This window comes from Rhincodon typus, chromosome 25 (genome assembly GCF_021869965.1).
Source record: "Rhincodon typus isolate 14 chromosome 25, sRhiTyp1.1, whole genome shotgun sequence".
NCBI lineage: Eukaryota > Metazoa > Chordata > Chondrichthyes > Orectolobiformes > Rhincodontidae > Rhincodon > Rhincodon typus.
In genome coordinates, this window is record NC_063356.1 from 9,617,132 (window position 1) to 9,630,120 (window position 12,989).

Genomic DNA, 12,989 nt, shown 5'->3' on the forward strand with positions numbered 1-12,989 from the left:
GAGGGGAATTAGATGGGTGATGGGAAGAGAGAAGGTGGGAGAGGGTTGGGTGTAAGAAAAAGAAAGAGATGGAAGGCCAGAAAGAATGTGAGAGATACAGAGAGAGAGAGAGATACAGAGAGAGAGAGAGAGAGAGAGATACAGAGAGAGAGAGATACAGAGAGAGAGAGAGACAGAGAGAGAGAGAGACAGAGAGAGAGAGAGACAGAGACAGAGACAGAGACAGAGAGAGAGAGACAGAGACAGAGACAGAGACAGAGAGACATGCGGGAGGGAGAGAGAGAGACGGGGGAGAGAGAGACGGGGGAGAGAGCGAGGGAGAGAGAAGAGATGGAAGGAGACAGATGGAAATGAGAAAAATCCAAATGACAGAGATAAGTAGAGCGAGATTGAGACAAATGGGAAGAAGGACAGAGAAAAAGAGAGTGATATAAAAATAGAAATGTTCTGCAGAATTTACCACAGCCTTCTCAAGAGCTGTACATCTGACTCATCATCCAGGTCCTCATTCCAGCTCAGCGACTGGTGCAGTCAATATTTTTCAACAAATAAAAAAGGAAGGGGGAACAATTGGGGGAAAAAGTAAAGATGTGGAAAAAAGGAGAGACCCAAACTCTAGCAAAATCCCTCTGTCAGGGGCAGGTGATGGCTTACAACATAGAGTAGGCACACTAGCAAGGGCACTGCAGCTTAGGCAGCAGATACTTTGACTGAATGGAAGGGTGACCAGCGAGGGCCCACCCTTTTACACCTTTGGAGTTTGTTTCTTTTCACGTGAAGGTGAGTCTGCAGGGTGTTTCCAAGCACTTGTCGATTACATTATGTACTTGTCTATAGGATGGTGCCATTTCAGAAACAGTCCTCAGAACACCTTTGTGTTGAGATTTTTCTTCAAAGATTGGTGGATTTTTTTTTTGCTGTCCCTTTCCTGCCTTTCACTGTACACCTTCAACACTTGAAGCTGTGAGAGTTACACTGCCAGGAGCAGAGAGCTCTGTAATTGTAGTCACCCACCCTACTCCCTTGGCCAATTTCAACTGGTTTTAAAAAGGGTCCGTTCAGAGCCCTACTACTTCAAATGACTGAAAGAATCCTCAATACAAGAAACTCTCTTAGACCCCTAATCCAAAAAAATAGACGGGAGGCCAGAAAGAAACAAAAAAAAGTTTTTTTTACAAACAAAAATAAATTAAAGTCCTAGTCACCAGCTGTTTCTCAGCTTAGATCAGCAAAACCTCAGTGAGAATGAGGAACAAGAAAAATTCTTGCTATTAAAATACACACACACACACACACACTCAGTAGACAGACTGTAATACGATTTTTGTTTAAAACTTTATACAAATATTGACATCTATTTCAAAAACATACTACAGAGTACCTGAGGGGTAAGAAGTTTTTCAGAAAAGTTGTTGTGCCGGGGCAATGCAGTGAGAACCTTTCCCTCCCAGCCAGGCCAACCCGTCTCTTGCGTAGAGTGACCAATGGAGCAGACAGACACAATGCACACCCACCTCCCAACCCTCCTGCCAAGGCCCTTTCCTTTCAGGCAAGTAGCAAGCCGTGATTTAACTAATGTTGACATACACCCCCCGCAATCGCAAAGGGTGGACCAGTCTTACAAACCCCAGGGGGAAGTCGATGATTATGGCAGAGCGGGTGTGGTCTGGCAGAGGAGGCGTAAAGCAGGTTCCATTCATGGTGCTTCAGCTACCGAGAGGGGGCAGCCATGTTTGATAGACCCATGTGTGCACCCGTGTGCCTCAACAGCAGCAGAATGCAAGTCAAGTCTTGCGTCATCTCACTTGGGTTGAGTCAAATGGAAGGACCAAATGGTAGGCAGGTTTTACAACGTGAATTATAAATGGTGGCTTTGGTTGACTAATGAGTTAATAAAGCCTGAACAGTCAAATCCCAAAACCCACTGGCATCAGCTCGGGCTATGATGTTGCCCTTAGCCAACAAAGTCAATAATGGAACCTTCTCCGATTGGTGTAATTCCTGTGACATGAAGATGGAATTTGGTCAATGTCTCAGGATATGGGGCAGTTAGGAGGTCAAATGATGCCACCTGCCCCCTAGTGGTTACACCACTGCTCAACTCCTGTCCTTCAACACACTGCAGTACATTCTCTCCTCTCTTCCTTCATGGAGCTAGTAACCAGTGGAAAAGCAGGAGAAACAAAGGGTCCCCAGGTTCAGTCCGGAGATTCTCTCTCTCTCTCCATCTCTCTCTTGTTGCTTTATCATTCTGGTCCAAACAGCCAGGATTGCAATCTACTCTTGGGAGCACTCCCCTTATCACCCAGCAACAGTGACTACCCAACATTTCCGCATGAAGAAATTGCTATTAACCTTGCACCGAAATGACTGGGATTGTATGGCAATGGGATAAGGAGAAATTGTTTCCACTGGTGGAAGGTCAGGAAACAGAGGTCACAGACTAATGGCACTTTGCAAATGAACCATAGGAGAGAATGTGTGTTTTCTTTTCAAAACATAAATAAGGCATCTCTCTTTTAAAACAGAGAAGAGGAGAATTTTATTTCTCTCAGAATTCTCTAACCAAAATAGCACTGGAGACCAGGTCTTTGACTTAATTCAAAGCTGATCTTGATGGATTTTTGTTAGGCAAGGGAGTCAAGGTGTTGAGAGAAGAAAACAGAACAATGGGAGTTGAGACCATAAACAGATCAACTATGTTCTTATTGAATGGCAGAGTAGGATTGAAGGGCAGAATGGCCTACTCCCCTGCTCCCGAGTCCTCTGTAAAACACAATGAGATTTGATAATCTGGAACGTGCGGACCTAACATGTATTGGAAAGACATTTAACTATAATTTTCAAAGGGGAACTAGAAGACTGCTCAAAAAAGAAACAAGGTTGCCTGGTTGTGGGGTAAGCGAGTGAGACTTGGTCGGATAGAGTTCTGTGGAGCAGCCAGTCTAGGCTGGACTCCACCTTCGTCAGTTTGATTCTGTGACAAACGAATGGAATCAGCATCGATGCTAATGGGGGAAGTAGCAAACCATTGCGATACTATGGGCAGCGTGCAATCTTTCACTCCAATTGGAGCCGGTGTCAACAGAATCAAGGCGTGTCATGAGGAAGGACCACAATGGCATTTGGTGGACAAGTACATGAGAGGTTACTACAAGTCAGTGTTCCTATAGGTGATGGTATTATTCATAGGCCCAGACCAGCTCAGGCTCACCTGCCTCTTTCTTCCATTCGTCAACTGGTGCATGAAAAGGTCACATTTGGAATGAGACAGAGAGTGGTTATCCAACCTGCAACCCTGACCCTCCCCAATGTGCTCCATAACCAGAACAGCGAGGTCTTCCCCAGTAGCTCTGCTCGAATGGTTGGCCAGGTTATGACAGGACATGTGTTGGTCCATCTGTGCCTGAAAAGGTTCATTTCCATAAGCTCCGCTGACAAAGTGGTGGGCGGATGCTAGTCCGCGAGGACCACCAGCTCACCATCGCTGCGATATTCAACATCAGAGTCATCCTCTTCACCGTACTCGTACATTTCACCGTTGGCGTCGTTTAGGTGCGTTTCCTTCATGTCTGCCTGTTCAGATTTCAGACTCCGTGTGTTGAGGATGACGGGCATGTTGGGATCGGGGCTGCAGGATCGATAGTGTTCCGACACTGCCGGCTGGACAGGAATGGACGTCATCCCAATCTGCCCAGGGTACATCACGTCTGATGGGTGCAAGTGGACTTGGTCCTGTTGCCTGAGAAAACAGAACAAAATCATGATAAATTCTTCCTGTTATCATATCGTGATTGGCAATTGGGGGAGGCGATGGCCTAGTGTATTATCACTGGACTGTTAATCCAGAGACCCAGATAATGTTCTGGGGACCTCGGTTCGAATCCCGCCATGACAGATGGTGGAAGTAAGAGTCTAATGATGACGGTGAATCCATTGTCAATTGTTGGGGAAAAATCCATGTGGTTCACTAATGTCCTTTAGGGAAGGAAACTGCCATCCTTACCTGGTCTGGCCTACATGTGACTCCAGACCCACAGCAATGTGGTTGACTCTTAACTGCCCTCTGGCCATTAGGGACGGGCAATAAATGCTGCCTGGCCAGCGACACCCTCATCCCATGAATAAATTTTAAAAATTAGCAAGTACAAAGATGGTGGTTTTTGGACTCCAAACATAAAAGGGGTAGGGGAGGGTCTAGTCCCTCAACATTGTGTGCCAGTCAAAGCCCAGTGGTTGGCAGTCTCGCCTCTGGGTCAGGCAGCCCCTTCCAGAGGGGTGAACACAAAGTCTAGCCTGAGACTCCGGTGCTATACCAAGGCAGTGCTACAATGCCAGAGGTGTCGTTTTTCTGCTGAGACTTAAAGAATCCTGGACACAATTCTGAAACACAGCATGAAAGCCCTCCCTGGAGTTATTCATCCTGCAACCAACAAAAAGAAAATGTCTTTTCCTGAGGGTAGGGCATAAACTAGAGGGCACAACTTTAAATTGAAAAGGGGAAAAATTTAAAAGTTCATTACACCTTTCACCCCAACCTCAAACTCATCTGGGCCTTGTCTGATATCTCCCTCCCCTTCCTGGACCTCTCCGTCTCCATCTCTGGTAACTGCCTCAACACGGACATCTATTTCAAACCTTCGGATTCCCATAGCTAGCTGGACCACACATCCTTTCACCCACCCTCCTGCAAGAATGCGATCCTTTGCTCCCAATTCCTCTGCCTCTGCTCCCAAGAAGGAGCGTTCCACTCCCGGACATCCCAGATGTCCTATTACTTCAAGGACTACAACTCCACCCCCCTCCGCCCCAATTGATTCATAATGCCCTCCCCGCACTTCAGGGCTCAAACACCCTCCCTCCAATAAAAATAAAGACAGAACCCCCCTTGTCCTGACATGTCACCCCACCAACCTCCGCATCCAGCGTATCATCCTTCACCACTTCCGCCACCTACAATATGACCCCACGACCAAAGAGATATTTCCCTCCCCACCCCCATCTGCTTTTCGTAGGGACCACTCACTCCGCCACTCCCTCATCCGCTCCACACTCCCCACTAGTCCCATCATACCCGGCACCTTTCCCTGAAACCACAGGAGGTGCTACACCTGCCCCTATAGCTCCCTCTCACCTCTGCCCAAGGCCCCAGATGATCTTTCCATATCTGACAGGGGTTCACCTAAATATCCTCCAACCTGGTCTACTGTATCCGTTGCTCCCGACGTGGTCTCCTCTACATTGGTGAGGCCAAGCGCAGACTCAGTGGCCAATTCACGGAGAATCTGCGCTCTGTACGCTACAGTCAACAACCCCTTCCGATTGCCAGTCATTTTAACTCCTCCTCCCACTCCCTGGGTGACATGTCCATCCTGGGCCTTCTCCGTTGCCACAATGAAACCACATGCAAATTGGAGAACACCACATATTCTGCCTCGGGTGCCTGCAGCCCAATGGCCTCAACACAGAATTCACCAGTTTCAAAATCTCCCCACATCCGGCCTCAACCCACGTCCAACCCTCCCTCTCATCCCTGCCTTCTTGACCTGACACTACCTGTCCACCTTCTTTCCCCACCTATCCGCTCCACTCTTCCCAATGATCAATCTCCACTACCTCCTCCCTGCATCCACCTACCTTCCGCCAACCCCACCCCATCTCCCTCTATTTCCGAGCTCCCTTCCCCCTCCCCAGTCCTGATGAAGGGTCCCAACCTGAAACGTCGACTTTCCTGCTCCTCTGACGCTGCCTGACCTGTTGTGTTTCTCCAGCTCCACACTGCGTTGAAAGATTTAAGAGGGAACTGAGGGACAACATTTTCATGCAGAGGGTGGTTCATATATGGAATGAGCTGCCAAAAGAAGTGGTAGATGCAGGTACAGTTACAACATCATGAATTGGAAAGGTTTGGAGGGATATGGGCCAAACACAGGCAAGTGGGAATAGTTTAACTTGGGAAACCAGGTTAGCGTGGGTAAGTTGGACCGAAAGGTCTGTTTCCGTGCTGTATGACTCTGACAGATCATCTGGTCATTACCACCTTGGTTTTTTTTTTGAAAATGGGAGCTTTCTATGTGCATATTGCCTGCTCATTTCCTAGATGACAATGACTACGCTTCAGAAGTCTGACTGGCTGGAAAGTGACATGCTATGTAAACGCAAGCCTTACTTTCTAGGCATTTATTTAGGAAAGACCTCATTGTGGGATTTTTGTAATAGCAAGAGAGGATCTAATGGTGGATAAAGACCCAGAATACCAGTTTCTGTTTCCATAGGCCACTGTGCTATGCACCAACTTGGTATCAAAATTCTTTTAGAGATAGTAGGAACTGCCGACGCTGGAGAATCTGAGATAACAAGATGTGGAGCTGGATGAACACATCAAGCATCAGAGGAGCAGGAAAGCTGACGTTTCGGTTCTTCAGAAAATTCTTTTCTTGTTGGAAAGAACAAAGCATTGTACTTGTAGCCAGCACGCAAGGGCAGAGAGATAGCAGACTTGAAGGAAGCTCTCTTTGCCTTGGAGATGCAGAGAAGAGTCAACTAGAGAAAACTCAAATCAGTGGGAACTTTTGACTTCACTTCACCCCTACAACCTTCAGGATTTTAAGTGGTAAGGACCAACTTTGTGCTTTTGGTGGTTGGGCAGCTCCCACTGGAGCAAGGAGACAACCATTCACTCCAGGGGCTCTGCCTTGCCATTTAATACAATCTTAGTTGATTTAGCACTCAATACTCCTTACTCACTCCTGCCCAGGACCAGTATGCCACTGGCTGTCTGAAATTTATCAATCTCTACCTTATACATTCTCAAAAGACCAAGCCTGCACTGCTCTTGGAGCAGGAGAATTCCAAAGCTTCAACACCCTCTGAGTCAAATAGTTCCTCATTTTAGTTCCAAGTGGCACACCCCTCAATTTTAAATTGTGCCCCTGATTTTAAGACTCCCCAACCAAGGGAAACATTTCACCTGCACCTACATTCTCTCTCACTAAGTATTCATAGGTTTCAATGAGATCACCTCACATTCTTTGAAACTTGAGAGAATAAAGGACCAGTTTGCCCTCCCTCGCTCTTTTCACAATTCCACCATCCTGGGAACAAGTCTGGTGAACCTTTGCTGCATACCCTCTATAGCAATAATATTTTTCCAAAATCATTTCTTCTGAAGAAATAACTTCCTTAATCTTTCTTCATAACTTAAATTCCTAATACTTGGAACAATGTTTAATGTCCCATGTTCCCTCTGAACACCAGTAAGGAGACTAAAACTGCACGCATTACTCCAGGTGCAGTCTAAGCAAGCTCTTATTGAAGCAAGTCTTCATTACTCTTGTACTCAAATCCTCGTGTTAAAGATTAACATTTCTAACAGCTTGCTACACCTCCGTGCTGGCCTTCAGTGACTTCGCAACAAAGACAGCTAGGTCCCTTTGTATGTCCATACTTTAAACCTCTTACCATTTACAGAACACTCCACACATCTATTTCTCTTACTGAAGTGAATAACCTCACATTATATTCCATCTGCTATGTTCTTGCCCACTCATGAAGCTTGTTCAATCCTCCTGAAGCTGCTTTACATCTTCCTCACAACACATATTCCCATTTAGCTTTGTAGCATCTGCAAATTTGGAAATATTACACCTCCAAATCATTGCTATGTGTTGTGAATGGCTGGGCCCTGCAGTACTCCATTTGGCCCATCAAGTCTACACTGACTGTCCAACGAGCATTCCACCCAGACCCAGCCCTGTACCCTATTCCTGTAACCCTGCATTTCCTATGGCTAATCCACCCAGCCTGCACATTCCCGGTCACTACGGCAAATTTAGCATGGCCAATGCACCCTAACCTGCACATTTTTGGACAGTGGGAGGAAACCAGAGCACCCGGAGGAAACCCACGCAGGTGCGGGGAGGATGTGAAAACTCCCCACAGACAGTCACCCAAGGGTGGAATTGAACCCGGGTCCCTGGCGCCATGAGGTAGCAGTGCTGATAACTGAGCCAACGTGCTGCCCAATGACAACCAAACATTCATCCAAAATGCTAGCATTCACACATCATGTGTTTTCGCAACAGGCATTGGAACTCTGGGTAGCTTGGGTGGGCAGGCAATTCTGGGTCCATGAATTGGGAACAAAACCTATTAGATCTTCTGGATATCCACTTCTTTGCTTCTCTCCCACCTCCCAGATTGGTCTGAGCTAGCTTCGAAAGCGCACCGCTTGACTTAACTGCCCTCATCCTTATCAAGATGACATACTTATGAACTGGAAAGGGCCCTTCAACTCCTTGGGTATGCTGCACAATTCCATTCAATCCTTGTTGCTCTGCATATCAATACCAGTGGGACCACATGCTGAGGGACAGACCAAAGCTTGGGGCAGGTGCTGTGGGAAACCACCACTGTCTAAAAGCCAAAGTATAATGAAGGTCTGTTAAGTTCGGAGGCAGCTTCTTTTATCTCAAATACAATAGAGTTTCCTGCATGAGGAGAAAAGGTCTGTGTTTCGGTAACTGCAAAGAAGTTCTGAGGAATGTCAAATTCCAATGTGTTCTTTTTCACTTCCCTGTACAGGACTGTTTTAGAACCTTTTATTTGTACTCATAAAATTATGAGTAAAGTATATTTTTGTAATAAAAAATCAACACTAGTTACCAGCTTTGATCTTTAATTCTTAAGAACTTGACTGTATTGATCTACTGATCCCACTCTGAGAAGCTTCAAGTGGATGGTCTGCATGAGTACTAACACAGATAGGCTGTACAGTATAACTCTACCTGGGCCAGTGATGTGCTGTATACTCTAGGCAAGGCATTTGACGCAATAAAAGACCTGGTGCCCCCATTATTTAAATCTTTAACGAGTGCATTATATTTTCTCTAAGGGTTATAGATATCACAAATGCTTAACGTACCTTTCAGGCAACTAGTGGTTGGGAGAAATCAGTGAAGTAATAGCATTGCTGGTGAATGGTGGGCCTGACACACAAATAAAGTTAGAATGAATGAATGGTGTCCTCTATGGACGCTAGGAGAGGCTTTGGTCAAGCAGAACCAGTCAGAGGCAGGAAGCAAATCTGTGCCTCCTGGTGGAAGTGGGCATGCAAGACATGGCAAAGGAAGATGCACTTGTAATGCCATGTAGTTTTGAGCCAGCTGCTAACAGTGTGAAAGTGATGTCAGAATAACCTGGCATGGTTGCGGTTTTGCACAGTGCTCCTCAATGAGCCAACTTAGTATGGCATGTCCCTCCAAACTATGCACCTGCTGGTGTTGCCACTTCAAACCCAGAAATACTCACCCTGCAGAGTAACATTGCTGCACCTCCTGCCTTCTGTACTTCATCAATGCCTTGTATTCCCCAACCCTCAGCCTCTTCCCATCCACGATGCAGGTCCTTTTGGGCCTTGGCTTGTACTTGTAATCTGGATATTTCTCCAGGTGTTGTCGACTCAACCTTGCTTGCTCCTCATAGTATGGCTGCTTCTCAACGTTTGACATTGATTTCCAACGGGACCCTAAAATTACAGGTACTTCAGCATCTACACAAACTGCACCAGAGTCATCATAAGCAAGGCACGGTTATTCATTAGACTGCTCTCAGCTAGGGAGTAGATTCCTAACAAGATAGCAGAAGACAATTATCAACAATAGACTTCTGTGGACTGCAAAAAATGCATTTTCAATAATTAAAAATCTGTTGCAAAAAGGCTGGATATATTGAAAAGAACATACATTACTTTTATACAAAACCTTAGTTAGACTACATGTGGAGTTCTGTGTTTAGTTCTAACCAGCATACCTCGACAAAGCTATAATTACCTTAGGAGAAAATGCAGCATGTATTTACTAGAATTGCACCTGGACCAAATTAGGATCAGGGATCATAGAATCGCTACAGTTTGGAAGCAGGCCATTCGGCCCATTAATTCCAAATTATTCCTCCGAAGAGCATCCCTCCCAGATCTGCCCCCATTCTTGTAATCCTGCATTTCCATGGCTAATCCACCTTCCCTGCACATCCCTAGACGCTATGGGCAATTTAGCACGGCCAATCCACCTAACCTGCACATCCTTGGGCTGTGGGAGGAAACCCACACAAACACAGAGAGAACATACTAACTCCACACAGACAGTCGCACAGAGGCTGGAATCGAACCTGCGTCCCTGGTGCTGTGAGGCAGCAGTGCTGACCACTGAACCACCGTGCCACAGATGTTAGAAATTTGGAAATTTAGAAGGCTAGGGCGTGATTTGATGCTTTTCAACATAGTTAAGGCAAGGTTTGGGTGGATAAGAGAGAAACCGTTTCCACTGGTTGAGGAGTCAAGATCGAGGAGAGGGGAGGATATTGCATAAATGTAAGAACCAGACCTTTCAAAAGCCAAGTTAAGGAGAACCTCCCTGTTCAAAGGATGGGAAAAGTTTGTAACTTTCTTCTGTAGATTGCCATTGATGCGAGATCAATTATTTATTTTCCGTGTGAAACTTGTGCAATAATCTCTGAAAGGTAAATTGTGACTAAGAGCCGAGGTGGGTGGGTGGGTGGGAGGGTGGGAGTGGGGAGGTCTAGACAAAAGACACAAACATACTTCTATTGAGACATTCTACTTTGTTCAAATATTCTATAGACTGCAGATGAACCCAGACAAGGCAGCTCTTTGGATTCACTTCATCAATCAGTTAGCTTAGCAGCTCGACCCGAACAAAACAACTCAAGGGAAATGTCTGCACAGCGCACACCCATACAGGTTCTACATGACGGTGCTTAGATTTCTAAAACATGCAACTGTCTCTGGGCACTGAGGCACAGTACAGCATAGATCAGAGGTGGGGCTAATCTACTGTAGCACTGCACTGACAACACTTCCATAACCTCCACTCTCACTGCATTACACTGTCCAACAAACCACTGAGACCACTGCCATTTCCTCAGAGTGCCACAACAAACTGCATTCATTTAGCACATCTGAGTTATAAAGAGAGGCTAAATAGGCTGCGGCTTTTGTTCCCCTCGAGTGTAGGAAGCTGAAGGGTGACCTTATAGAGGCTTGTAAAGTCATGAGGGGCATAGATAAGGTGAATAGCAAAGGTGTTTCACCCCACAGGAGACCAAAACTAGAGGGCACAGATTCAAGGTGAGCAGGAAAGGTTTAAGGGGGCCCCAAGAGGCAACGCTTTCACGCAGAGGGTGGTGTGTGTATGGAATGAACTGCCAGAGGAAGTGGTAGAGGGGAACACAATTACAACATTTAAAAGGCGTCTGGATGGGTACTTGAATAGGAAAGGCTTAAGAGGGATAAGGGCCAAACACAGTAAATGGGACTAGTTTAGTTTGGGATTATGGTCGGCATGGACAGGTTGGACCCAAGGGTCTATTTCCATGCTGTATGACTTCATGATTCTATCCCAAGGTACTCCAGAGCGTTAGTAGACAAGATACAAAAAAAAATCCGACACCAAGCTACAGGAGGTGATATGTTAAATGAGCAGAGAATGTGGTTAATGAGGTGCTTTCTAAGGTGTATCTTAAAGGAAGGAATAATGGTACAGATGGAGAGGTTTTAGGGAGGAAATTCTAGTGTTCACACTTGAAATCCTGGCCACCAGTGGTGGGTGAAGGAAATCAAGGAGGCACAGAGCTTGGAACTGGTTCATGAAGGGTTGTAGAACTGGATGAGGTTGCAGTGAAAGGGAGGGGAAAATCCACAAAGGAGTTTGACTGCAAGGATGAGAATTTTACACTTCAGGGCGATGCCAGGCCAGGAGCTAATCTAGGTTAACAAACACGTGGACGATGGAAGAATGGGATTTATCATCGCATTTCTGTATCACAAATAAGAGGGACAATTTAGCTCGCATTTGTAAGCGGCTTTCATTAAGGGGCCTATTGCCACAGTCAGACCGGGCTGGACTGATGTGCTACCAAAACATCATGGAGCTTCTCACCAATACAACAAAACACAAGTAGGAATAGGCTTTTTGCACCATCGAACATGCTCCAGCATTCTATACGATCATGGCTGGTCTTGGAATTTCAACTCCACTTTCCCACCCAATCCCCAAAATCCCTAGGTTCCCGAAAAATCACAAATCTGTCTATGCCAGCCTTAAATGTATTCCACAGTGGTGCACCCATAACTCTCTGGGATAAGAGAATTCCATCTCCATGGGGAGGCCGTGGCCTAGGTGGCACAATCACTGGACTGTTAATCCAGAGAGTCAAGTAATGTTCTGGGGACCTGGGTTCAAATCCTGCTTTGACAGAAGGTGGGATTTGTATTCAATAATAAAAAAATCCTAACAATGACCATGAATCCATTGTTGATTATTGTGAGGAAACTCATTTGGTTCACTAATGTCCTTTAGGGAAGGAAACTGCCATCCTTACCTGGTCTGGCCTAGATGTGACTCCAGACCCACAGGGCAATTAGGGCTTGACAATAAATGCTGGCTCGGCCACCAATCCCCTCATCCTCTGAATGAATTTTAAAAAAAAAGGATTCACAATGCTCTGAGCAGAGTACTGTCCCCTCTCTCAGCCTTAAATGATCGGCTCCTCACCTTGAAATTTTAAGTTCCTCAACCAGCAGAAACAAGTTTACAACATTGAGTCTGTCAAGCCCCTTCACCATTTCATATTTTACCATGAGACTCTTCCTTATTCCTCTAAGCTTCAGCATACGTATCCAATTTACTCATCACAGGGTGAGCCCCTCACCCAGAGACTACTTCAGTGAATTTTCATTTGAAAAGCCTCCAATGCAAAGCTACCTTTTTCTTAAATGTGGGGACCAAAACAGCAAACAGTATTCCAGACGTGATCTCAGCAAAACACTGTACAATAGTAGCAAGGTGTGGAGCTGGAGGAAAACAGCAGGCCAGGCAGCATCGGAGGAGCAGGAACGTTGACGTTTCGGGCCGGGGTCCCTTTTTCAGAAATGGCCCCATTTCTGAAGAAGGGTCCCGACCCGAAACGTC

The 12,989-nt window shown here is 46.0% G+C and overlaps 1 protein-coding gene across 4 annotated transcripts in view; it reads right to left on the minus strand.

Moving 5' to 3' along the window:
• Positions 1–261: 261 nt before the first annotated feature.
• LOC109929131 (SRY-box transcription factor 13) overlaps positions 262–12,989 on the minus strand; it is a 169,359-nt gene continuing 156,631 nt past the window's right edge. For all 4 annotated transcript variants that reach the window (XM_048611890.1, XM_048611891.1, XM_048611892.1 and 1 more), the window contains 2 exons: positions 9,310–9,526; positions 262–3,742 (listed from right to left, as the gene is read on the minus strand). In XM_048611890.1, coding sequence (XP_048467847.1) covers positions 3,457–3,742; positions 9,310–9,526 — 503 coding nt within the window. In that variant the 3' untranslated portion in view covers positions 262–3,456. The remainder of the gene's footprint in view (positions 3,743–9,309; positions 9,527–12,989) is intronic.